The sequence below is a fragment of the Numenius arquata genome, chromosome 12 (genome assembly GCF_964106895.1).
Source record: "Numenius arquata chromosome 12, bNumArq3.hap1.1, whole genome shotgun sequence".
NCBI lineage: Eukaryota > Metazoa > Chordata > Aves > Charadriiformes > Scolopacidae > Numenius > Numenius arquata.
Genome location: NC_133587.1, coordinates 21,709,743 through 21,737,420, shown reverse-complemented (window position 1 = coordinate 21,737,420; position 27,678 = coordinate 21,709,743). Strand labels below are relative to the sequence as shown.

The following is a 27,678-nucleotide window of genomic DNA, read 5'->3' as shown; positions in this document are numbered from 1 at the left end:
CTGTTACACCTCTCGTTAAAAAAGTACACACACCATACCCCCCCCCCCAAAAAAAAAAGTATGCAAAATAAACTGAAAACATTTTTCAAGTCAAGCTTTTATTTATTTGTAGGTGCAATTTTAATCCCACGTATTATTTCATCAATAATTCTTATAATTTCTTGCATAGTTTCATCCCTGTACAGGAGTGAGGAACTTCTTGGGAGGGGGTCTCAGATGGTTTAGCAGGTTACACTTCTCTAAAAGAACATTATATTCATTATTGCCTGATGTTTTTGTTCATTAGCCGTTTCAGGCCTGTGCTGGGGGGGTGAACTGGAAAAAAATAATTGCAGATCGAGGTAAAACAGCTTAATAAGGGAAGGAAATAAAGTGTGGGGCAGGGGAAGCCAGGCAAAGGCAATCAATCACCACCTCCTCCCAGCAGACCCACTTGCCCACCCCTGCCCCAGGGTACTGCTGACCACAACGCGCCGTGGAGTGGAACATCCCTTCGGTCCGGTGGAGTGGAACATCCCTTCGGTCCGGTTAGCTCAGCTGGCCCCAGCACCTTCCCTCCCAGCGTCTCACCCCCCTCTCAGCCTCCTCACTAGGGGCACAGACTGAGAAAGGGAGAAGCCCTTGATGCTGTGGAAGCTCTGCTCAGCCGCAGCCAGAACGCGGGGGTGTTACCAACGCTCTTCTAGTCCCGGCTCTAAAGTGCAGCGACCCACGGGCTGCTGTGAAGCTGATGAACTCCCTACCACAGAAAGCCAGGAACAGGCTGCAGCGAAGGCACGAGGGAAACGTTGTGTAGGTAAAGATGTCTCATCCTTTTAAGGGTAAAATTAACAGTGTAAGGATGAGTATTGTATTTATGCAAAATGGGCCAATCGAAACCCTATGGGAAGACCGGCCTTTGCTTCATGCTCTGTTCACTGACACCATCAGCCGTCAAAGTTTTCAACTACAGACCTGGGGTTGGTGGCTTCACTCAAACCTTTAGGGGCTTCAGTCATTTTCGCAGAAATGTGCAACAGGACAGCATACAACCATCACACTGTGGAATCTAATCATGTTTATGCCCTTAAAATTCATTTTTGAGGGCAGAAAGAGAATTACTTTCTGAAATGAAACTAGAAGCAATATGCAAAGAATTCTGAATTGAAGTAGCAGGTACTAGATGCTTCTTTAGGTGAGACCAGACAGCTTTGGCTTTGCAGCCCAAAAACTAGAGACCTAGATTTTTCCAGCATTCTTAGCAAGTTGGGGCATAAACGAGTACCTTCAAGTAAGATTTCTACTCTGAGGATTATTTCTGTTGGTGGGCCGGTGACACACCCCCGCCCCGTGTCTATATGCAGCCATGCATGTATAGTTTTGCTTTCGTGCTTTAGTGCAAAGGCTCCTCCCCAGAAGTGCTCTAAACCACTAATATCAGAAATAAATACACTCCTTTTAACGTGCTTCTGCCATTCTTTGCATTTACAAGGCGAGCAAAAGAACATCTCCTCTGCGGTAAGCAGAAGTGACCAAAATTAACAAAAGTTTCATTAACTTATTTAATGTTAGGGTTACGCTAGCCCTTCTTCCCGTACAATGTCAATCTTCCCCTCAAAAACAGAAAAAAAAAAAATCAACCAACAAACCCCACCAAACAAAACGCCCCTTCTTTCCCCTGAAAAAATCTCAAGGGAAAAAAAAAAAAAAAAAAAAAAAAAAAAAAAAAAGTCTTGCCTTTCTGTATCTGCTTTGATGTAAATTCTGCCACGTCAGTAATTACTGCCGGGATCTGAAACAGCGATCTGGCAGGAATTTTTTAAAGCAGTGTTCGGCCCTGGTTTGAGTTGGCAGGTACAGGCAGGAGAGGAACTTGTTAGACTCATAGAATGAATCATGGAAGGGACCTTAAAGATCATCGAGTTCCAACTCCCCTGCCATGGGCAGGGACACCTCCCACCAGTCCAGGTTGCTCAAAGCCCCATCCAACCTGGCCTTGAACACCTCCAGGGATGGGGCATCCACAACTTCCCTGGGCAACCTGTTCCAGTGCCTCACCACCCTCACAGGAAAGAATTTCTTCCTAATATCTAATCTAAATCTCCCCTCTTCCAATTTAAAACCATTACCCCTTGTCCTGTCACTACGCTCCCTGGTAGAGTCCCTCCCCATCTCTCCTGGAGCCCCTTCAGGTACTGGGAGGCTGCTATAAGGTCTCCCCAGAGCCTTCTCTTTCCAGGCTGAACAACCCCAACTCTCTCAGCCTGTCCTCATAGCAGAGGTGCTCCAGCCCTCTGATCATTTTCATGGCCCTCGTCTGGACCCATTCCAACAGGTCCATGTCCTTCCTGTGTTGAGGACTCCAAAGCTGGACACAGTACTCCAGGTGGGGTCTCACCAGAAGAGAGTAGAGGGGCAGAATCACCTCCCTTGCCCTGCTGGCCACACTTGATGCAGCCCAGGATGCAGTTGGCTTTCTGGGCTGCCAGTGCACATTGCCAGCTCATGTTGAGCTTCTCATCCACCAACACCCCCAAGTCCTTCTCCTCAGGGCTGCTCTCCAGCCATTCTCCACCCGACCCGTATTTGTGCCTGGGATTGCCACGTCCCAGGTGCAGGACCTTGCACTTGGCCTGGTTGAACCTCAAGAGGTTTGCATGGGCCCACCTCTCAAGCCTGTCCAGGTCCCTCTGGATGGCATCCCTTCCCTCCAGCATGTTGACCACACCACACAGCTTGGTGTCATCAGCAAACTTGCTGAGGGTGCACTCTATCCCACTGCCCATGTCTTCGACAAAGTTGTTGAACAGCGCTGGTCCCAGTACTGACCCCTGAGGAACAGCACTCGTCACTGGCTTCTACTTGGTCGTTGAGCCCTTTGAGTGTGGCCATTCAGCCAGTTCTTGATCCACCAAGTGGTCCATCCATCAAATCCATGTCTCTCCTATTTAGAGACCAGGATGTCGTGCGGGACAGTGTCAAACGCTTTGCATAAGTCCAGGTAGATGACGCCTGTTGCTCTGCCCTTGTCTACCAATGCTGTAACACCATCGTAGAAGGCCACCAAATTTGTCAGGTATGACTTGCCCTTGGTGAAGCCATGTTGGCTGTCACCAATCACCTCCTTATTTTCCATGTGCCTTAGCAGAGATTCCAGGAGGATCTGCTCCATGATCTTGCAGGGCACAGAGGTGAGACTGACTGGCCTGTAGTTCCCCGGGTCTTCCTTTTTTCCCCTTTTTGAAAATTGGGGTTATGCTTCCCCTTTTCCAGTCAGTCGGAACTTCACCAGACTGCCAAACTTTTCAAATATAATGGAGAATGGCTTGGCAACTTCATCTGAGCTCCCTCAGGACCTATGGATGGATTTCATCAGGTCTCATGGACTTACGTACCTTCAGGTCCCTTAGATGGTCTCGAACCTGATCTTCTCCTACAGTGGGCGGTTTAGGTTTAAAGTGGAAGAGATAGAAACATTAATTTACATATAACTGAAATCTGTCAGCTTAGAAGTTCATTGTTAAAGGGAAAGTTAATGTATAAACTGACACGGCATAGTCTTCGTATGCTTAAAAGGATTTTATATAGTGACACAAACAGAGCAAGAATCTTACTGGAACAAGAGCCCCCTGTATGACAGCACACTGCTGGAAGAGTTCTCTGCTATGTTTTGCCGCATCCCTGAAGTTCTACCAGATGGTCTTACACTCAGCACGTGGTGTCACAGACTTCATCTTGAAAATAGCTAGCTGTCACAATAAGCAACTTAAACTTACTGATAGAAGTTCTAACAGACCAGTGTAAAATGATCATTTCGAAAGCTCTTTAAGTTTGTACGTGCCTTATGCTGTCAAGGACAAAAGAATATGCATCATCTTATGTTATACACGATACTGTTTAAGACAGAAAAAGGTTAAGTTGCACTGCAGAAAAACTTACTGCATAATTTGAGTTATACATAGTGAATTGCAAGTTTATGAAAATAAAAACATCTTTAATAGTCACAGGTTGAAAGGTAAAGACAACAGTACGTGAGCCGTTGACAGTCATTGTCGAAACAAAAAAAAAAAAGGTGTGTAAAGTGATACCTTCATAAAATATGCAATTTCCAATATTGAAATACACAATCATTGTAAGATTTGGCAAAGGAAAACACAAACTGGAATGTTAATTATGATCATCCACAGCTTCCTTCCTTTTGATTTAGATGCTCATAACACACTGTATGAACTGAAAAAAGAATAACCACTTATTAGATATATGGTAGAGAGCAAGTCTTCACTTTTTATCCTAAAATGCCCATTGTCACTACTCATTTCTGTAAACAAATTCAGTCCATGAACTACAAAGCTTTGAAACTAAATATGAAAATCAGCTAATAGTTAATTAAAACAACGCATCTTCTTAATAATAACAACAAACCCCCCTAAGAATACTTGAATCTAGTGTTGTCCTTTTCCTGTGCAGATGTGCAGGAAGCCAAGAACTACAAACCTGACTGAGTGCAATTTGTGTCTGTCCCCACCGCCCCAACCCCAGCCTTGCCTGGGAAAATTGTCTACCAAGCCCTAAAACAAAAGAAGAAAAAAAAAAAGTCCCAGAAAGTGATGTTAGCAAGCAACGGAGCCTCTTAGATCTTCCTGAACCATGTTGGTAAGAAGTCCAGACAAAAATGCACAACATTTTACAGAACTCTATAAAATACCTGAAAACTTTTTGAGACAATACTCAAATCCCAGAACTCCCAGTGCTCTCAGGTAACACCGTAAGTGTGGGGAAGACAGGCACAAGCTCCCATCATTACTGTTTGTCTTCAGTTTTAAGTTTTTCTTTAGTTTTACCCTGTAACTTTAACTGATTCCTTAAAGTTCACTTACATCATCATACTGGAAGTTCACAAAACCCTGCTGAGTTGTATCCCTGCTTCTAAAACATTCTGGAAAAATTAAGAAAACAAAAAAGAAACCAGGTAAGAAAAATTACAGTTACTAATTTTTTTTTAAAAAATGCATTGTGCTTTCATTAAATTCCCCAAGTTACATAAATAATTCATCAAGAACAGTGCAATTAATTCCAAGACTTAATTTCCAGTTCTTCATTTTAATAATTATCCTATACTGCCCTTCATGTTCTGTTGATAAATACAGTTTACCAACTTTGATAACTTAACTTTGGAATAAATGCTGCATTAGTTTTAAGTCTATTTTTCAATGGGGATTTAAAAAATCATAATCTATAATTGTTCCAGTTCTGCCTGTAAACTCTATTGCAAGAAATCTATTTTGTGTTACCTAAAAGTTAAAGTTGAACTTGAGATAACTGAGTAATTACATTTTATTAAATAAAAATATATTATGATATCAACGTGGGATGATAGCAACAAGGATATAATCCAACATACCAGTGAGAGCTCTGAGTTTCACACAGCAGGCAATATAATCATCAAACGTGATCTTTCCTTGAGTGCTGTATCGCCTTGTGATCGCAGTGACTGCCTGGGGGCTCAGTCTAAATCCTATTTGAAAATAAAAAGTCTGTATTGAAAAGACAGGTAAGTTAACAGAATGTCAATACATTTCTAATTGGAAGTATGTGTCAGTTACTCTGGGACAGTAACTGGTACCGGGAAATGTCGTAAGTCAGAGTCAGAAACAGGAACTTTTCAGAACTTACCCATATTCATCAAGGCTTTCTCCAGTTCTTGACGATCCACTGTCCCACTTCTGTCATTGTCAAAACTTAGGAAGTGTTGCTTCCAGCCATTGACCACAGCCCAGAGTTCTTTAAACTCATTAAATCCCAGTGTGCCAGACATATCCCTCTGATTCCAAAGCTAAGAAAAGCATTTCTTAAAAAGTTAAAAAAAAAGCCCTCTCTCCAATGGAAATTTGTATTTTTATCATATGAAGTTAAAAACTCTTTCTTGAAGGTCTATATTAACAATATTTTACTATTAGCAATTTTTCTGGTAAAAAATTCTGGTAAAAAAACTAACTACAGCATATCACAACACAGAGATATTACTACCAACCAAAACCAAAGATCAGAGAACTTGCTCTCCCCACTTCCTCCCAGTGAAGCCTGATAAAACTATTTGCTTCATTTTTGCTTCATTAAAATTTGTTAAATTTGTGAATTTAACTTAGTTTACACCCTTCTCTTTTACCTGCCACAGTGCAATTGTTACCAATAAGATACATATCCGAAATAAAAATAGATGCCAAATGAAAAATTACTTTAAGTTAGAATAATATCAGTGCTCTTGCATTCTAAGCAGTTTGTTCAAGGTGAGCTAACAACCCTTTCAGCAAAGTATCCTTTTTCTTTTTAAACAGCAAAGTATTTGAACATGACATTTTCAGTTTTTATTAAAAAACTCTTAACTAAAAAGTCCTACTGTGGAATGCCATAATACCATCTCATTAGATACTTGAACCTGATTCATTCAAGGAACAGGGTTTAGGGGGAGCTATATTGTATTCAGGCTGTGTAGTACAAACAATTCATTAGGAATGACAATGCTGTCCAATTTCAAAAGCAGAACGAGCAGTTTGCACAAAACTCTATCCTGGGCTGCGAGACCTGACTCTTCCTGCATTCAGTGGAGAAACAGTCCCCTAGGCTTGGAGGGATGCCACGTGTTGTAAGAAGATCAGTCACTTATTTATTACAATTATTTAATCCAGTCACAGAATCACAGAATGATATGGGGTTGGAAGGGTCCTCTGGAGATCATCTAGTCTAACCCCCCTGCCAAAGCAGGTCCACCCAGAGCAGGTTGCACAGGAACGTGTCCAGGCGGGTTTGGAATGTCTCCAGAGAAGGAGACTCCACCACCTCTCTGGGCAGCCTGTTCCAGGGCTCTGCCACCCTCACAGGAAAGAAGTTCCTCCTCATGTTTAGGTGGAGCTTCCTATGTTCAAGTTTGTGCCCATTTCCTCTCATCCTGTCACTGGGCACCACTGAAAAAGGACTGGCCCCATCCTCCTGACACCCACCCTGTGAGTATTTATAGGCATTGATCAGATCCCCCCTCAGTCTTCTCTTCTCCAGACTAAAAAGACCCAAGTCCCTCAGCCTCTCCTCGTAAGAGAGGTGTTCTAGTCCCCTCATCATCTTTGTAGCCCTCTGCTGTACCCTCTCCAGCAGTTCCCTGTCCTTCTTGAACTGGGGAACCCAGAACTGGACCCAGTGCTCCAGATGGGGCCTCACCAGGGCAGAGTAGTCAAATGAGTAAGAACGGAATTTTGTAGTTCCCCAATTATAATGATCATAATACTTATTGAGTAAGAGCTGAATGGGAATTGCAAAGCATTTCCGAAAGTTTGGGCACCATTTCATCTTTGCTTATGTAATGCAAAAATGTTTACATTTCATAGTAAAGGATACATCCAGCATTGAGATCATGAGTCTGCAAGTCTCTAAGTTGAAAGCTGTTTAAATTAGAAAAAGGAAAAGTGAAATTAAAAGAATGAATTTCAGTTTTGTTTGTCTAAATGTAACATTTTAAATGGCTCTTTATCTTATATTGATAATATATTATCATGTATAAAATATTATATAATTGCTTTCACTGTACACCGCCACACCACATTTTCATCCAAATAAGAGCTTTTAATCGTTACTTGTTAGAAAAACTGACAGCAGACAATCTGTAGGCAATTCAAGTTATATTTAAAATTAATTTGCTCTTATCTCAATCCATACGGGTTTGGGGTTTCAGTCAAAATGGTCATTTATATTTTACCATAGGCACCACTTGAGGAAGCCAGTTTTACTCACAGAAGCTCGACTTTGTAAATAGAACACTAGGTATCCTGACAGAGGAGTCCTGCCACAGAATTTTTTGGTCAGTATCAAAGCTCAATTTAAAAACAAAGCAAAACATCTTTTTAAGAATTGGCTGCCCATTACAAAACAAAACACTTCAACTCCACAGCTCAGCAGTGGGGAACTAAGAGGCTGAGAAGGGAAGTCTCACATGCACAGAACTGAATACAGAGAATTCACATTTCAAAGTAATCATTTCAATGTAACTTGAAATTACATTTCAAAGTAATCCATATGGAAAGAAAGCCCTGCCACCATGCAAATAAAAACCCCCAAACCTCTGCAGAAGGCACAACTACAAGCATTTTCTAGTAGATGGCATAAGAATTAGTATGCTTTAGGGTTGGTTTTTTTCTGGTTTATTTAAATCATTAACTTACGTTTATACGCTCCTGCAATCCCTGACTGGGTGAGACATCTCTGTAGCTCATCAGCATCTATTTGTCCATCCTTTTGATAACAGAAGATGTATCAGCTATTGTTTTAATTCCCTCTCCCAGGCTGCTTGTTCCCAGTACCCACTCCCTCTTCAGTGGCGTTAAATTAGCTACCCCTTCAAAAAACAGCTGATGACCTGTCTGCTATATGACAGAAACTGCCTTTTATTACCCATATCTGTAATGATGTTTCTTCAGTTGATGTTTTTGCAATATATACTAGCTTTCCCATCTAGTGAAGTACTAAAGAAATGAACAGGATTGGGAGGTTTGCTCTAAACTTAACTTTAAAAAAACCGAAACTCACATAAAACATTGGAAGCATATACTTGAGAGCCAGCTGCAAAGAAACCACGGCACGAAATTTTGAACAGAAAGATAGGTTTCCTAAAAGTACTATTTTTAACTTAGTGGGTATTGTAATCACTTTAGATTATAGGTTTATGATCTCACTGCTACAGTAGGAAACCTAGAACCCAGACCATACATACCCACTTATCAAGACAGCCTTAAGACTTACAAATCTAAATAACCCTTGGTTTTGGAGAATAAGTTGCCAGCAGAATCAAACAAAAGAAGAAAGCAAAGAACTTTAAAAGAAAATCAAAACAAACTCAGAAAAGATACCTATTTGCATGTTTTGGGCAATGACTCGCTTCCAATGCAGCCTGCGTGGGGCCAAACAGAGGAAGCAACTGCCAGTTCATGGAAAGCAATGAGCTGTCAGAAGCGGAACTGGAATTCTAGGTCACATTCCTCACACACCCAACATGAAGTTTGGTTCACAGAGAGTTTGAGCATAATTTAACCTTATTCAAGGATGGAATATTGTATCTGTAGATATAAAAAATTATGCAATTTTTTTAAAGCATTAAATAGGGAAAATAGTGTTGCTTTATACTTGAAGCAAATTTACTTGCTTCAGCATCTTTGTAATGTTTTTAAATCCACTAAGCCTTCTTTTTCTTCTTTTCTTGAGATATGCTACTAAATATCATAGTGGGAATGGCACAGCCAAGTAACTTTCAGAAACGAAGTATCATTATTTATAAGACAAATGATAGTTAGTATGTTAAATGGTATTTTACAAGGTCTGAAAAAAAGATCAGCAACGTTTCGATTCTCTGTAAAAATACTGGCAGCTAAACCCCAATTTGCTTCCAATCTATTCCATCAGTCTAACTATACAGATGTATTTAAAACTTTACATTAACAGGGAGAAAGAAAAAAAAGAGACATTTGAAATAGCCATGCATATTAAGCAGCAAATCTCTTCAAAGCCCTTGTGCCTTCTGAAACAAAGGCAGGATCTGCATAACTTTAAAATAGGCAGGAAGACAGAAAAGCATGATTTGTAATCACAATGAACATTACCAAAAAGATGCTTGGCTTTTTTTTTTTTTTTTTTAAAAGCAGAATTTAAGTAGCAGTAAAACTAGACAAGGCATAGGGGCTTTGTGAGCAGACTGAAAAAAGAAAATTATTACTTCCTACAGACTCAATTAATTTAATAAAGATTCTAAACAATACTTTTGACTTTCTTCTGTAAACAAAGAAAACTACAACAGAGATCTTGTCTTAGATTTGAGGAATTAAACTACTACAAAGAAAGATCAGAGATAACATTATATATTATACAGGCATAAAAACAACACAGAGAGCAGCAAACCATAGCCAAAAGCTTTACTAATTCTACAATAAGTACTTATAGAAAACTGTGAGATGTGGCTTTTTACAGACTTGCATGGATGGCTCTAAAAGCAACTGATAATTTATCTGCTCCATTTCACTGTCTCCTTACAGGGTTTTTACTGCTGCACAGCCACTCATCTCTGAAAATGACTCTTCCAATTCCAAGGATAACATTTCAAAAGCTACCCAGTTTACTTCTGCAATAAGGAATGATTTCTGCAAATAAAAAATATTTAAGAGTACTAACGTAAGTACTCTTACGTGTACATTAGCTCACTGGTTCCCCAGCTTCCAGTAACCATGCCTCACTTGAGAAGCTTGGGAATGGTCTATGCTTTGCTGAGGTCCAGCTTCTGCCACCTCTTCTCCCCAGGGCTGCATCCTGTTTGCTGTTCCCTCCCTTTTTCTTTACACTAGCTTACTCATTTTTCAACCATCAGTCTGCTGATTCCTGGCACACATCCAGGAGGCACTTGGATGCAGAGACATCTCCACTGGCAGGCAAATTGTCAGCTCGTTCAGCAGAATCTAGCTTGGGCTCCACCTTACCTCCCTCACTACACACAGGTTGTTCCAGGGTTCTCCATTACTACAAAAATACATGGTCTACATATTTTCCTAAGAAATGTCAAACAAGTAATATATAGACTGTAGGATACAATATTAACTCAAAAGAATAATGTAGAGAACAAAAATAACCTGAATTACAGTCTTAAACTGGGAATTTAAACATCAGCTAATGTTGCTGAATTTAAACTTTCATGCTGTGGTTACATCTACCTGTGGATAATGGCTGCAGTAGCTAAGTTTTAGATTTGCACTCATCCTTGGAGTGTGCGACAAACAGCTATACATATGGCCAACAAAGACAGAACTTTAGCTCAATAAACCTAACTTATTTGCTCCTAAACTTCGTAATACAGTTAAATAACTTATTTCTAGTAACATCCATAATCATGTAAAAAACAAAAAAAAAGAAAATATATGCCACAAAATTACAGGAAAGAAATTGAAAATGCAGTGCAGAATGACAGGGAGGAAAAAAGAAAGGCCTCAAAGTTGTGAATGCCTTTTCCTCTAACAATCGCTCTCTTACCAGCAAACCCAGGTATACTGGCACAACTCAAGACCGTTTTTCCATTTGTAAGTCTATTAGGATCATGTAATGATGCTCTTTCATATTAGCATTTCGTGATTTTAGCCAGGCCTTCTCCACAGCCCATACTTTCCGCTGTTTCTGGCTTCTTTCTCCTGAAGCTGACAGCATTCCTCAACCCAGAGCTGAGCCACAAATCTGTTGTATTTCATGTAACTATATAGTTCCTACATAAACTTACAGAGGAAATACAGTGTGTACATCCATACATGTGTGTATATATCTGTACGCATTTATATACAACTATATAGAAACCAACATTATTCAAACTGCATAGTTCATGTGTGGATATAGCTATATAGTATAGCTATACAGCTATATAGAGCAGATAGGCTCAGTAAAACCATTCTGTTCCTTTTTACACTTGAAACAAGTTTTCCTCACTGCAAATATTAGGCATTCCTCTACATTCAAAAGCGAACGTAGAAATTATTCCCCAGTTAAAATAAAATATCCAAGAAATAAATAACATTTTATAAGTTTACCTGCCCTGCTACTGCAGCAAAATAACCATACAAAGGATCCTGAACTTGTCCAGGGAATGCTGGTCCTCCTGGAGCTCCTCCACACTATAGAAATCAAGAAGAAAATTAATTTTTAATCAATGATTCAGTTAAGAAACTGCAGTGTTTCCACTTAAGAATCAACTTGTGCTTTTATATACACACTATGCAAATAAATTAAACCAAAAAAAAAGGAATTCCTTAAAAAAACAACCAAACAAAAAAAACCCCAGGACACAATCTTGGTATGGATATACTAATTTCTTATAATTTAAGCAGATCAGTGTAAAAACTTGCACAGGAGCAATCCACTGATCTAGATACCGTATGGTGTATCTCATCAAGGTTGAATTTGAATCTCCTACAAGCAGAAAATGGCATACTGAAGGTAAGACTAAGGCACCGCATATTTTTCTTTCACACTTCAAAAAAGTTGAGCAAGACAGATCTCTCTGGAAAATACTTAGAAGAATATGCATTAGGCATGGAAATTTTTAAATAAAATTGATTCTTAAGTGAAAAATCATGGAGCAACCGAAGTTAACCCTGTTTGACTGCACTGAACCGATCATCTGTGTAACAGAGTGTGCACCCCTCTTAACAGAACAACACTACGTCTTTTTCAGTGGAGATGATCACAGCCTGATTTTGTGTAACTTGGTCTTCGAAGCCACTTAGTTATTTACCGGCCCCACGACGGGCTCGCGGGGGACGGGGGAGCCGACTCGGGGAGCGGCACCCCCACAAGCGACTCTCGCCCACCGCCAGCACCCGCCGCCTTCCTGCCTCCTTTCCTCTTCCACTGGTGGAGCCCGAAGCCGTCCCGGGCCGGCTCCAGCGGCACCTCCCCGCCTCAGAGAGCCCGCGAAGGCAGCCCGGCCTACGCCGTGGGGCCGAGTGCCGCGACATTCCCCAACTCCGCCCGGAAGCGCCGCGGCCGGGCAGGGCCACGGCGGGCGGCCCAGGCCGGCGCCCTCAGGGCGGGCGGGACGGCCCGGAGGGCGCCTCAATTCGCGAGGAGGAGGGAAAAAGCACCTCGGGCGCCATCGCCCCGGCCTCAGCCAGGCCGCCCCGCCGCCGTGGCGGCCCCGAGCCCAGGCTCAGCGCGGCCGCGCCCCGCCAGCCCCCGCTCACCCCGCCCTGATAGAAACCGCCGCCGGGCGCCGGCTGCCCGGGAAACGCCATCTTCGCTTGGCACCTGCCCTCCCTGGGGCGCAACCACCCGGCCAGGAAGGGGGGGACCGGGATGCGCCGCGGGCTCCGGAAAAGGGCAGGGCTGGAAGCTCTGCCACCCGTGCGGAGCAACCGGCGGCCTCCTATCACCGGGGCAGCCGAGGAGTGCAAGACAGCGCCGTGGCGAGCTGAGGGACCGCCTCTTCCATCCCGTCCACACACTTCCCCCCCTCCCCCATCGGGGTGGTACCGGCCGCCGGCGCAGAGGCGGCCTTTCCTCCCCTCCCCTCAGTAACGGGGTGGCACGGCGCTGCCGTAGGGTCCGCCCGTGTCGGAGCGGCGGGTCGGTTGCCTCGCCCTCGCCCTCGCCCTTGCCCTTGCCCTTGCCCTTGCCCCTGCCCCTGCCCCGCCGCTGGGGAGTGCCGCGGTGGCTGGAGGCTGCGGCGTCAGGCGCAGGGCCGGCGGAGGCGGGCGGTTTCGGCTCGGCTACGGCGTGTCCCTGGTCTGTCGGAGGGGCGCGGGGGGCCGCGGCCGCGGTACCCGCTGCAGGGCTCGGAAGGAGCGGTCGTGGGCAGCCCGGAGGCTCGGTGCGGCGCCGGCGGTGTCCCTGGCACAACCCGGAGACCGGCTGTGTCGGGCTGTTACCCGCTGCGGCGTTTGGAAAGCACTGAAGACGTTCACCGGTGAATCGCCACCTGTGCGGATGCCAAGTTGTTTTAAAATCGCCCACTCGTGATTTACAAAAATCACTAAAACACCTTGGAGGGGTACAAGGCCCGGCTGGACGGGGCTTTGAGCAGCCTGGTCTAGGCGAGGTGTCCCTGCCCAGGGCAGGGGGATGGAACTAGGTGATCTTTAAGGTCCCTTGCAACCCAAACCGCTCTGTGATTCTATAAAAAAGGCCATAAAGCCCATAAACTTGGTAGTTCGTGCATGTATACCGCCTGTATCGCAGAATGCACTGTTATGGTAAACATGTCCTCCTTTTTTGGTACTGCAGACTTCAAAGTCTGAACATCTATCCCTGGTCCCAAATACAGACATAGATAAAATAGAAAATAGATCTTAGGTCTGTAGGTCCAAATTATTCTGGAGTGGGAAGGAATGAGGGGGAATGCCAGTGTCCCATTGGAGCCAGGAAGCACTTTGGTGCTGGGGCGTACCAGTAGTGCTCAGTCTGAGGTTTTGGAGATCAGCTGGAGGAGTCTTGGCTTTGATTCAACAGCTTCCTCCAGGCTGGAGAAACTCCCTGGTACAACCCATGCTTTAATCCTACTGACTCTTCCTTCGCTTCGGTGCCCCAGGAAGCAACAACAGCTGAAATGAACACGGCTTGATCCAAGATGGACTGTTCATTTGCAAAGTATTAAGGTTCCTTATGTTGAGAGGTATTTAATGAAGTTGCAAGAGGATGAGAAATTATTTGCTAGAGTTTGTATGACTGAAACAAATCTACTGGTTGAGACCTTGTGGGGTAAATGGTTTACTGTCAGAAATCTGAAAGCATAACATTTTATCTTCTGTTAGCATAATTTCTGAAGAACTTTATGAATTTGGGTAGGACCTTATAAATTTAATCACGCTAATTTATAGCAAACTTTTAATTGAGAGTGAGTCACCCTTCTCAGCTTTTAAGTCATCCAGTAAACAGAGCTTTCAGACAATATCTGTATAGTGTATATTTTTATTATTTCAGCACCAACTACACTGATACTATTAATAGTTGCCAGTAACATGGTGACAAGTACTGTGGTGTTCTGTGAAATTTCGTATTTGGCAGAGCTGCCAAATGAAAGAGGCAAATCATTATTTAATAGGACATCACACAGGATAACCTGTATGAAGCTAATCTTTTCAGGGCAGCTGAGAAACAAAGCAGTGAATCTGGCTGGCTTTTCGGCTTAAGAAATACCTATCCCACAAGAGTATTTGAATAAGCAACTGTTGATATCAAGCTGTGCAGCAGTCCAATAGTTTTATTTAGCAGACTTAATCATGTGCGCTGCAGGTGATTGGAGACGTTGTGCTGAACCTTGTTTACAGTACATGTATTAACGTCTGGGCAAGAAGCCTTCCTAATTAACATAGGATCTAGGTACAGTGATAAAAATATTAAAAGCTGGAAAGATTGAAAATAAGTGGCAAAGAATGTAAGTGATAAGATTTGAAGAGTTATACACCGGTAAGCAGAATGTCAGATAGTAGATATGTATTGCAAATAGCTTAAAGCTAATAAGAAGGAATTTTTAACTCCTTTAGTGAGAAAAAAACAGGCAAGGTTCAGAGCAGTTGGTAGATAAAGTTAATAAAAATGTACAACTGTAGCTGTATAGAAAAGGTAGACATGTTTCATAAGTTTGGGTGGGTTTTTTTGTACTTGAACTCAGCATAAATACCTAGTAATCCTCCATTTGCAGTGCTTCTACAGAGATTACTGGTAATGCACACTGCACTCAGTACTTAACATTTGCAAGATTATTTAAATCAATCACACATAAGCAAAAAAGCTAGGAGACAGATGTAACAAAGTGATGTATTTTATATATTTTTTTGGGTAGGCATTTTGTTTGCACCGATGCATTTGTTTATTCAGTTTTTATCTGAGGAAAAGGAAGGCTGCCAAGGAAGGCTGCTTGAGGAGACTAATGAGTACACATCTGCCTTATGAAGGGCTGCTGAGCTGTGGTAACCTTTTAAGTTACAATAAGATCATCGCATTAGAAATACCCCAGTAAGAAATCTGTATATAATAAATAGCTACTGATTTTGCAGATCTGAAAGAATATGCAGTCCCTCTAGTGGGAAGACTGAAGTCAAGCAACACAGAATGCTAGTACTATTGCCTTTTTGGAGATAATTCAGTGTATTTTCCTAAGAAAAGACCTAAGTAAAATAATTTTTAGAAAATGAAAATTATGAGTGCAGTTTACATTCCATAGCTTTAGCTGGATTCTTTGTAATATGGTGTTAAGAAGGAATTAAAAACAAGGATGTAGTAATAGGGCATTACTACCTTAAAATCTCAAGTCACATTCACTGTATGTACCACGCTTTCTCACAGGGCACAAAGGCTAGCATAAACCCACTACAAGCCACACTTTCTGCTTGCCCCCCTTCCCTCCCCCTGCCCCGCTAAGCCTGTTTAGGCTTAACCCTGAGACAAGCTCGCACACGATGGGAGAATCGGGCTGCCCTGAACTGAGAGCCTTGAGCCACACCATACTCCCCGTCACGCTCCCATCTGGTGTCATGGCTGGGAGCTCCATGGCGGTGTGCTGAGGCATCATGCTTTCCTGGCAAGGCGGGAGTGGAATTTGTCCTTTCCAGAACTGCAACAAAAGAAGCTAGGGAGGGGACAGGGAATTAAAGTGTAAAGTTCAAATTTCCCGAACTGTTTACCTAGCAACTGAGGGGATAAAAACTTAAGAATAGGTGTATTACTTAAGAAGGGACAAAAAATCATCTCCTCACCCTTTTAATAGCCATAACTTGAGAAGAGGCATAAATTCAAACAGTGGAAAGGTGAATATGGTACAGACCAGAAGTCCTTAATGCAATGCCTCGCTCAGTGCCCAGGATGAATGGTGCTCCACTGTTCTGCTGCTTTTTCTTCTCTTTGATACCACTCTTTCTTTTTCTATTTACTGCACAATATTTATACTCGGTTCTGCAGCCAGTTATTTTGTACAAGGATTTTCTGTACTAGCCAAGTTTTATGTTGGAATAATCATATAATGTACTTGTAAGGATAAGGGACAGAAGGAAGGCATTTCTGTCAAAACTTTATAGGTAAAGAGAGTATGGAGATTAAAAGTTTCTATAAATTTTGATGGTCCAGTTTGAGCTACCTGAGTTTTCTCCAACCCCATATGACTTCCAGACTTGCTTCTCCCTCCCAACTCCAACCTCTTTAACAGATGGTTCAGTGGTGACCAACTTCCTTACTCCATACTCCTTCCCTTCTTTGTTTCCTCTGCGTTCAGTACGGTGGAAATTTTTCATCACTCACTGGGCAAGAGTATTACTGCAGGCCTCAGACAACCTTAATTGTGGACAGTGCAGCTAGTGAGGTTTTGATAATGAGATTTTTGAGGCTAACAATCAGCTTTTATTCAATACAGTACAATAACACAACTTACCACCTCTGTTTCATTACAAATATAGCAGTTTGTGCTATATTTATAGCAGTCTGTTTTATATATATTCCACAGGCATGAGATCTTTACAGAATTGAAGCTAAAATGTAATTTTTTTCAGTAACAATATTAATTTCTAAGATCTCACAGCTTGCAGTAGGATGGTTCCCAAGATCTTTAACTAAAGTTGTAATTACATTGTAAATATATCTGAAGGTAACAGTGATACATGCCTGTGACTTGGAAAAGACATTTCCAGTTCCGCTTACTTTGCGTATCACTTTACAACTGATCTTTATTCCTTTACCACGTACCTTATTTCAAAACCTTCAGTACTGAAAACTTGTATAATTCAAAACAGATTGATGAGAACTAGAATGAGTCATGCAAGCTCCTTCAATCTTTTGGCTGAATAACATGGGCTCAGGGTCCAGGTCTGCTCTGTTTTCACCAGACAGAGGCCTGACTGTGAAGATGAAATGCACACAAACGATTGCAGCACAGAAAAAGGTCAGCATTAAGGTGTCTGATTCCCTCTTGTGCAGCACTTTTTACAATCATAGGTGTTGGCATATGTGTTCTGATATAAATCAGAATATATATTATGCTACTTTACCTTCTGATAGGATGGGAGTCAGCTGTACTGGCGGGAAGATAAGCATTAGCTGATAAAACTCCCAGTCGCAGGTGGGAGAAAGTGCTGTGAAGCCTGGTTCTTCTGAAGCAGTGTCATGGGTATCCAGCTACAAGAGGCTATTCCTGGTTCTGCTACCTATTTTCTGAAGGATTTCTGTAGAAACCTGTGGCTATCTAATGAAAAATGGAGAAATAGTCCAGAAGGCCAAACCTGAAATGTATGAGCTGTGGGCTAAAGGAAAAGATCACACTTGTTTGTTCTCTTGATTAAGTTTTTGGTTGCACAGTGGCTTTGTTTTAATATGTGAGTTAAAGCATATTATTTTACAAAGTTCCCTTCAGCTAGGAGTTTAGAGCACTAACTTGTTCTCAGGTCGCATAAAACTCATTTTTGCCACTTTGTGCGTGAAACCCCTAAGCATTAGGGGTTAGGAATGCATTAATTATGCAAGAAATTGGCAGTGTGCTCTTCTCTCCACCATCTTTTGCACTGAACTCGGCTCTGTTGGAGGATTTAGGAATTATGTTCTGCTTGGGTACCAAAATGGTGGTAGGTGGGAAAATAAGCTCCTAGCTGGTTAGTCAGCCATGGGGCAGTACTTCTGGGCAGAAAACCAGCGTGTAGAATGTAGAAATGGCGTTCAGGTCTCTAAATTTTGTGATTGTCATCCATTAGGTGCCTGGTGTCCATTTGGGCTCTCAGTCTTACCTCCCAGGTTCCTTGAGACTCTTGGCACATGGCATTTATTCCCTCTAGGTTTAGTGCTTGAACTGAGTTGACACCACTGCAGCGCTACCAGAGTTCATCTTCGTTTGCTAATCTGTAATTTCCATAATCGATGAGACTAACCTGAAAGGAGGTTGTAGAGAGGTGAGGGTTGGCCTCTTCTCCCAAGGGAATAATGACAGGACCAGAGGAAATGGTCTGAAGTTGCGTCAGGGGAGGTTTAGATTAGATATTAGGCAGAATTACTTTACTGAGAGAGTGGTCAGGCACTGGAACAGCCTGCCCAGGGAGGTGGTGGAGTCACCATCCCTGGAGGTCTTTAAGAAACATGTAGAGGTGGCACTTCAGGGCATGCTCTAGTGCCCGATTGTTGGGTTGTGTCTGTTTGTGGGTGGGTGTGGTGTGTGGTTGTGGGTGTTTGTTTTGTGTGGGTTTTGTTTTTGTTTTGGTTTTTTGTTTGTTTTTTGTTTGTTTGTTTCTTTGTTTGTTTTGTGGTTGGACTGGATGATCTCAAAGGTCCCTTCCAAACAAGAAGATTCTGTGATTCTGAGACTGGCAGAATTCCTGGGGAAATGTCTTGGACTGGTTTGCCTGTGACTCACCCAGTAGCATGCAAATAAATGACTACAGGAAAATAAAGTTTATTTTTTTATTTGCTTGTTTAAGCACCCCACTACCACCAATGATGCCGTGGAGTTTCTTGCATTGGGGGAAATCCCAGGTTTCAGCATGCCTGGGGTGAAAAAGATGTGCCACACCCTGCAGAGAAAAATCGCTTTCCTGATCATGAGGTCTCTGCTTGGTGCCTGTTTTGTTACTGTTTCTGTTACTACACAGGATGTGTGTTGAAAATTCCTCAAATATTGCAACACACATCTCCAAGTGGCTAACATGAGACGTACTTGCAGTTCCTGTCACAAAATTTTGTCATACTTGAGTACACTCTTAAGGCAATACCAGTAAACACAACATTTTTTCCTCTGGCTGTGGCTTTTGCAAATATTTTTTCTTACATGTATAGTTCATGCTGTTTTCCTTGTTCCTTATATTAGCTTTGTTTCTCCTTTTGTTTTCTTTCTTACCACCTTTCTGAGTTGCTAGACTGAAGGTTTTTGCTTTCCCCACAAGTGCCCACCAGATGTCACACTGGTACTTCTAGTACGGGCATATCAGCCCATGCCTAATGGTTTCCTAACCTAGACCCGTTTTTTACTATATATAAACATAAGCTCAGCCAAAGGTAGAAACAGAACGCACCTAGGCAGTCATCAGGAGCATCTCCTTGGGTCTCAGGGCTGATCTCTAATAGGAGCTGTAGTATTCCTGAGTCATTCTTTGTGCCAAACTCCCTTTAAAAATATCTAACAATTATTTTGGAGTTTGTATATAGGTTTTTCTACTGGAAAAAACTTAGCATAGGTTCATGCATATATTTTTGGAAACCCACTCTGAAGTGTTTGGCTAATATTGAAATGTTTGGGTATGATAGTTCTAAATAACTAGATTGATTAAGCAGTGTAATTTTTAAAATTAACTGTAAGTCTGCCACTTAAAGTATTCTACTTTGTCATATTTTATATGAACTAGGTCACAAGGAACATTTCTCCTGCCTGTGTTGGCGATAAGACTATGTGATATGGGAAGAATATTTTTGTCTACCTAGAAAGAGTGAGCTCTGTCTACACATGAGGTCATGATTAGCCAAATAAAGTCAGTAATCATTAGCCAGCTATGTATAATAATGTATCAAACCAGTCATATTTGATGCATGGAGCTTCAGGATGTGAGACCATGGCTATCAGGACAGTTGATGCTATACAGATTGTTCTTATTTCAGGTTTGTCATGTCTTGTACACTTTTTTTTTGGTCATCATATTGATGCTTCTTTCTTGTCCAGTTCTTTTGTAGCTGAATCCTTTCATAATTTGCTAATAATATGTACATTATAGGTGATTCTTCCTTATTCTTTCAGTAAAACGATTAGAATTTTCAGGAAAATAAAATAAGGGTTCTACATCACCTCTTAGTAAAAGCATCCACATGTATTGTTTGAAACTATGGAGAGGGCTTATGAGAAACCAAGATGGTAAAGAGACCAGATGGGCTGTCAGTTGCTGTACTCTGTGCTTCAAAAGTTTAGGGATCTCGAATTAAAAAAAAGCTACAGAACATTTTCTTTTTTTCCTGCTCTGATAACTGTATATTGTCATTAACAACAATACATATTTTTATACAAACAACTTAACTCCAGGAATCTTTACAGATGCTCATAATCACTTGCTGCTTTGCATGTGTTGTGTATGCTTGGCGTGTTGCATCCAGGAATGAATTGGCCTTGAGCTGTCTAAGCAATTTTACATGAAAGCTTTCTGACTTCCTTTGAATTTTATTTAAGCAAAAGTTAGTGCAATCGTTTGGTGGCAGCAAACGCACACACACACACAAAAAGCTCTTTGAAGTTTGGAGCTGCTCTCAGACGTGGGACCCCAGTCTGAGCAGTATCAGTCCGTGGGTGGGCTCCCATGTAGCCCTTGTGAAGCCAACAAAGCTGTGGATAAGCAGAGTCATCTCCACACTTTTCTAGTTTTGGGTGTTTGTATAACTCTCTAAGGATGTTCCCGTTCTTTTCCCTTTCTGCTTTCATCCACAGGTTTTGTGTCTTCCTTCATTCCTGGTGTTTTTCACCACCTTTCTTATTAGCTAATATCTAGTATAGCTTTCTGAGGATTTAGCTTAAGCATAGTACCTCCAACTCTAACACCGTAAAGCACTGTCAGCCTTTCACATAAATACTTCACAAAATTGACCAAAACTAGTGTTCTCCTCATGTTCAAGAGTGGAGGCTAATGAAAATATTAAAGACTGGGAAAAAACCCCTAAGAGCCATGATCTAATAAAACCACAGACATATTCTGCTGCTGGAGCGTGTCCAGAGGAGAGCCACCAAGCTGGTGAGGGGTCTAGAGAACAAGTCATACGAGGAGAGGCTGAGGGAACTGGGCTTGTTTAGTTTGGAGAAGAGGAGGCTGAGGGGGGACCTCGTTGCCCTCTACAACTCCCTGAAAGGAGGTTGTAGAGAGGTGAGGGTTGGCCTCTTCTCCCAAGGGAATAATGACAGGACCAGAGGAAATGGTCTGAAGTTGCGGCAGGGGAGGTTTAGATTAGATATTAGGCAGAATTACTTTACTGAGAGGGTGGTCAGGCACTGGAACAGCCTGCCCAAGGAGGTGGTGGGGTCGTCATCCCTGGAGGTACTGAAGAAACATGTAGAGGTGGCACTTCAGGGCATGCTCTAGTGCCCGATTGTTGGGTTGTGTCTGTTTGTGGGTGGGTGTGGTGTGTGGTTGTGGGTGTTTGTTTTGTGTGGGTTTTTTTTGTTTTGTTTTTGGTGTGGGGTTTTTTTTGTGTTTGGTTTGGTGGTTTGGTTTGTTGGGTTTTTTTTTTGTGGTTGGACTCGATAATCTCAAAGGTCCCTTCCAACCAAGAAGATTCTGTGATTCTGTGATTCTGTGATATTCAGGGCAGAGCTAACTCCACAGTAGTTCTGACATGTAAGATGATATGATAACTCATGACCATCATTATCTTGGATTTAAGGGGCCCCAGTTCTTCACTGGTAGTGAGAACAGCGAGTTATACCTGCATAGTCCTATTTTCCACAGGAACTTACAGTGATTAAATCAGTGCACGGTCTTGTGAAGCTCTCTGCTGAAAACCTATTTGGGAAAGGTCACAGATGTTTATCTTCATGCTTGTAGAAGTGGCCAGTCTTTTTCTGTTTGAGAAGTAAGTAAGTCTGCTTCCTCTGGACATTTGCTTTCCTTAAGAAGTGAGTTGAGGGAAAGGGGAGTGGAGAATGAGTATGAATTAAGTGCTTTACTTTGTTTCCCTCATGAATTCTGTTAACAAAACTAGTCAGCAAGCGATTCTCTGCAAGTACTGCCCTCTTCCTCTCTGGAATGAAACATGGAGTCATTTTAAGGGGTATCGTTATCCTGGCTTAAAGCTCTGATTTTTTAAAAGTTGCCTTCAAGGTAGATATACATTAGGTACGAGTACTTTGTACCCAAAGAGAGGGACTTTATTTTCTTCTGATGCAGGAGTTTATTTTCTTCTGATGCAGCTCAGGGTGTCATCAGTGATCAGATGCCTCTGATTCTGTCTGCCTTTGAACACTTCTTATTTATTTTGTAAAATCTTTAGGTAGAACTTCCATAATTCAACTAATTACAGCATGAATATTCACCAGAATTAATCTTATTTAAGCATTTATTACATCCAAGGTTGGGATTTAAGGCCCCTTCACGGAGTGCGCTAGTACTGCGCTTGGTTCTTGCCCTGCGATCCCTTTTTAGGTTGCTGCTTCTACTGTAGGTAACAGATTGAATTTCATTAGGTATCTTTATTATTATGTATTTTCTAAAAACTAAACAACCCAACTTACGACACCAAGTTGTGTGGTCTGGTCGATACACCAGAGGGACGGGATGTCATTCAGAGGGACCTGGACAGGCTGGAGAGGTGGGCCCAGGTGAACCTCATGAGGTTCAACAAAAGCAAGTGCAGGATTCTGCACCTGGGAAGAAACAATCCTTGGTATAAATACAGACTGGGGGATGATGTAATAGAGAGCAGCCCTGAGGAAAGGGACTTGGGGCTGCTGGTGGATGAAAAGCTGGACATGAGCAGGCAACGTGCACTTGCAGCCCAGAAGGCCAATCACATCCTGGGCTGCATCAAGAGAAGTGTTGCCAGCAGATCCAGAGAGGTGATTCTGCCACTCTACACTGCTCTGGTGAGACCTCACCTGGAGTACTGTGTGCAGGTCTGGAGCCCTCAATATAAGAAGGACATGGACCTGATAGAGAGGGTCCAGAGGAGGGCCACAAAAATGATCAGGGGGTTGGAGCACCTCTGCTATGAGGACAGGCTGAGGGAGCTGGGCTTGTTCAGCCTGGAGAAGAGGAGGCTCCAGGGAGACCTAATAACAACCTTCCAGTACCTGAGGGGGGCCTGCAGGAAGGCTGGAGACAGTCTGTTTACAAAGGCCAGCAATGACAGAACAAGGGGTAATGGCTTTAAACTGGAAAAAAACAGATTTAGATTAGACATTAGGAATAAGTTCTTTACCATGAGGGTGGTGGAGCACTGGAATAGGTTGCCCAGGGAGGTGGTTGAGGCCCCTTCCCTGGAGACATTCAAGGTGAGGCTCGACAAGGCCCTGGGCAACCTGGTCTAGTTGGGGGTGTCCCCACTGACGGCGGGGGGGGTCAGACTAGATGACCTTTGAAGGTCCCTTCCGGCCCAGATGATTCTATGATTCTGATTATATGATTCTATGATTCTAACCCTACATAGGAAGTTGTTACTGTATTTTCCACTAGATTTATTTTTACTGTTTTTCCTGGCACATCTCTGACAGAAACAGTGTTTGGACTAATCACTGAAACTTCTCTCCAGATAGCTCAGGGGAAAATCCATGGCTCTTTGTTTACACATACTCTGTGCTTGTGCTAGAGTGACCTACTTAAGAAACTTCACTTTTTTTTTTTCTTTTTTTTTCCTCATAACAGTGTGGGGAAGGAAGGAGATGATGAAACAGCATGATCATTTTTTCATTTGTCTGTTTTTAGGAACTCTCAGGAGAACAGGCAATAGATACGCGAGCGGTAGCATCCGCACACTCATTCCCACATTTCAAAGAATAAACAAGCGTTTTATGACGCAGTGTAACCTTCTGCGTTACACAGGCAAGGAACATTTTATCTAAGGCTAGTGTCCCCGTGCTAAACTCAGTGATTTAGGCTTGTATAAAGCACCCACACCAGCATCCACGTTTAACCTAATATTTGCAAGGGACAGTGAATCCGCCCATCCTAAAGAATGCTCACCTGATGAAATGGGGATAACTATTCTCGCTCTTTTTGTCTTCAAGGCACGACCAGAAAGTTTTTAATCCAAATTTGTATGGCTTTAACTCCAAGCATTTCTGTTGTATCTTTCTCATGCTGGGATAATGATACTTGATTCTGGTACTTTGTCTCTCTAATGGTTCTGATACTTCTCCTGACCTAAGCTTTTACAGCTTATTAGTCTTCATGTTCTTTGGAAAGAGAAGTTGTAAAGGAGCCAAGTATTTCCTTATATGTGTTCTTTGAAAATAAGTGCAACAGCATCAAATGTCAAATACCTTAACCTGGGAAGAACTGAACAAGTTTCTTTCCTCTCAGCCTCTGGGTATAGTGATTTAAAGAGAGTTGCACCTTTAAACCAAGTCAAAGCTGCCTATGTACACTTGTGGTTTTATTTGAAGCTTATGTGATATTCCTTGCTTCTCTCATACCTGCTGCTCTCTTAAACAATCCCAGAGTTGCATATGTTTGTATAACTTATATTTTTTTCTGCTGCTTCATAAAAGAGCAACTTTTCCCCACTTCTCCAGTTACTGGATTATGAAATTTCATCTTTAGTTTAATGACTTGGGTACGTTTTACCACATTCATCTCTAACTTTTTTTGCAGAAGTGAATGAATTAAGTTCCTATAGTCTGTAAATGTAAGGAATATTTGCACATTCTTGCACCATTTTTGGTGTAACTTTTCTCCAGTCTTCATTGTCTTTTTCACAATGTGAATCAGTCTGCAGCAGTTGAGTAACTTCCTTTCTCTGTACTGATGGAGATCACAAGACCATGTTAGATCTGTCTCCTGTCCTCCCTTTCTTACTCCCCTTGCATATTTGAACATGGTTCAGAGCCTTTTCTAGTAGGTCCTCTGTGAATGGTTTTCAGCCGGTGCTTTCCAGGCTCCATCTCCTTTGCCTGGAAGGGTGGCAATGCAGTCTTTGTTCCTTGACAATGACCTTCTGCAGAGCTGGATTCAATGGTGCCGTGGCTGAAAATACACCCTCTGTCAAATTGCTTCCATGTGTGTCTGTCCTCAGTGCTGATAGGGATTTCTAGGGTACCCTTTTCCTCAGCAATGATTTTGTTGTTGAGACTTTGTGTGTGTAATGGTGGGCCTGCAACTAATTCCTGAGGAACTCGCCAGGAACCTGCTTCTGTGGTAGTTGTTCTCCATATGAATTTACCAGAGTAGGCTACAAAAACTGTAGTCCTACAGGTAACATACTAGCTGTTTTCACAGTGTTAGTAACAAATTTTTATGAGCATTTGTTTTTGTGAAATTACGTTCAAGTTCGTTAATATTTTTAGTTTTTTACTTTAGTTTTTTAAATTTTAAAATAGAAAACTTGCAGTTGGAAATGTCTTGAAACTTTCATTGTCATCATCAAAAGACTTTAGTGTATGGTTGCATTTTCACATATGCAGTAGGACCAGTATGATTTATATTTCTCCATAAATATATATATAAAATCACACTTTTTCTTATTACACCTGAGCTTCTTCCATATGTAGCCACCATTCTGGACACTTCAGCTAAGTCATGGAAATCATAAATTTTGTTGTCTGAATACCACAGTTAAAAAAAAAAAAAATCAGATGATGTATATCTATATTATTATATATATTGAAGTGAGTGTAATCAGCTGTCAAAATCATTTTCCAAAAGTTGTGGTGAGTTTTCTAATGTTTAAATCAAGCTCAGTAGTTCTTTCAGAATATCTTTAATTCAGGAGTTTTCAGCCCATTTTAATGGATTACCTCCCAGCAATAACAAATGGTAACTAGGATAAAACTGCATGTTGTCAGGAAGCTTAGACTTTACAGCAATCTGCATTACTGTTGAAAAGTTTGTAGGGGTCTGTGAACTGAAAAATATGACAACTCCTGATAATTCAGAAAGGAATTAATTCAGGCAGTGTCTATAGTCCGTGTTCTGCAGGAAGAGAGAATAGCTAATCACAAGGTTGCCTTCTGGCTTTCTAATCCGTAAAGCTCCTCATAATTAGAGAACTATCCTCAGCTTCAGGAAACCTGTGTCCAATTCCTCTCCTTGCCTCTCCATGGTATTGCACGAGTCACTGACACAGGGATCATTAAAGAAACTTGGGATATATCTGTAATGACAGTTAAGTGTGAATCTAAGTGTCAGCTTCTTTGTAAAAGACAGGGAAGGCTTGGCTTTGCCAGGACACTTGGGCATTTGTTTGTTTGAAGAAGACGTGCTAGTAGGCATTCAGTGATTCAAGGTATTTGGTGATGCTTGGGTATTCAGTATTGTCCCCAAAGTCAGCCTGTAGCTGCACAAGCCCTTTCATCCCTCTCTGACTTCCGTAACTGGACAGGAGGTATCCCTCAGGCCCTGGCAAGATTGAGTATTTTACCTTGTTCGTTTTATTTATCTCAACAACACTAGTCAGGCTTCACGGTAAAACAAGACTGGAGTTTTTGCAGTGTGACTTGAGGTTTGACCTTTAGACCAATCCAATGAAAGATGGGATTTGGTTTCCAGTCTTTACTTATGGGATTGGAAAACAGAAGCTACAAGCAAAACAAACAAACCATAATCCTGTATGTATTTAACATAATTCCCTGCAATCACTTCTGCACCCAGCCCCTCTGATTGCCCAGGCTGGTTATGAGGAATTAGGACACCGCGGCTGTCCTGTCCCGAGGGTCCCAAAGCTCTGGTTCATCACTCGCCAAGCAGGGAGGGGGAAGCTGCCCCATACCCTCCTTCCTCCCAGGGACTACCCCTCCAGCTGCCTCCTCAGGTCCTGCTCACCCTGTCCAGTTCTCAGTTATCTTCTTCATCGAGTATTGTAGGGTTTTATTTGTTTCAATTTTCCCTGCCACATTAATGTTCTACCGTTTCTTCAGTGAGATCCTGTGTTTGATTTTGCTTTGGTTCTTTAACTGTAAAATGAAGATGATGGTGTGTCAAATTGAAACGGAGCAGTCCATTAAGCAGTCTCTATCCTGAATCCGGCCAGTTGGACACCGGCATCTCTCCTGATTCTTTTCCCCTGGGAAAACATTTTTTTCCAGCTGTATTCAGTACTGAGCTATGTAAGTCCTGTGCCTGATGCACAGCAGGGTTTGCTACCGCTGCTGCTCAGCAGTGAGTAGTGTGGCATGGAGTGGCAGCTACCTTCGGAAAGGTCGTTGTAAAGGATAAGAAAATAGGCTGATTTGTACCAATTTGGACTGGGGAAAGAAAGCTGTGGTGGGATCTTAAAACCTTGGTTGGGCTCCAGGGTTGCAAAGGTCAAACTCTTCATTTAATTATTTATAAGGTACTAAAATACTTGGTACCATGCAACCAAAAATGTGTGACATTTTCTGTCATGGAGCCAGTAGGAAAGAAGAAAGGCAGATTTGTCTTTTTCCTTCTTTTCTCTCTCACATCGTAATAATTTTTAAAATTTTGTTCCATATGGTTTTCTCCAGAATGATACTTTGCAAATTCCACCCTCCCTCTATGCCAGTACTCAGTCACAGATAAT

General features: G+C 42.1%; 1 protein-coding gene across 1 annotated transcript; it reads right to left on the bottom strand.

Moving 5' to 3' along the window:
• Positions 1–1,439: 1,439 nt before the first annotated feature.
• On the bottom strand, positions 1,440–12,995 carry SRI (sorcin). The gene is made up of 8 exons (XM_074156961.1): positions 12,732–12,995; positions 11,580–11,663; positions 8,190–8,259; positions 7,369–7,412; positions 5,653–5,800; positions 5,381–5,494; positions 4,857–4,915; positions 1,440–4,209 (listed from the first exon to the last, which is right to left on the bottom strand). Exons 1-8 carry the CDS (start codon positions 12,780–12,782, stop codon positions 4,183–4,185), a joined length of 597 nt encoding a protein of 198 aa, XP_074013062.1. The 5' UTR covers positions 12,783–12,995; the 3' UTR covers positions 1,440–4,182.
• Positions 12,996–27,678: the final 14,683 nt, after the last annotated feature.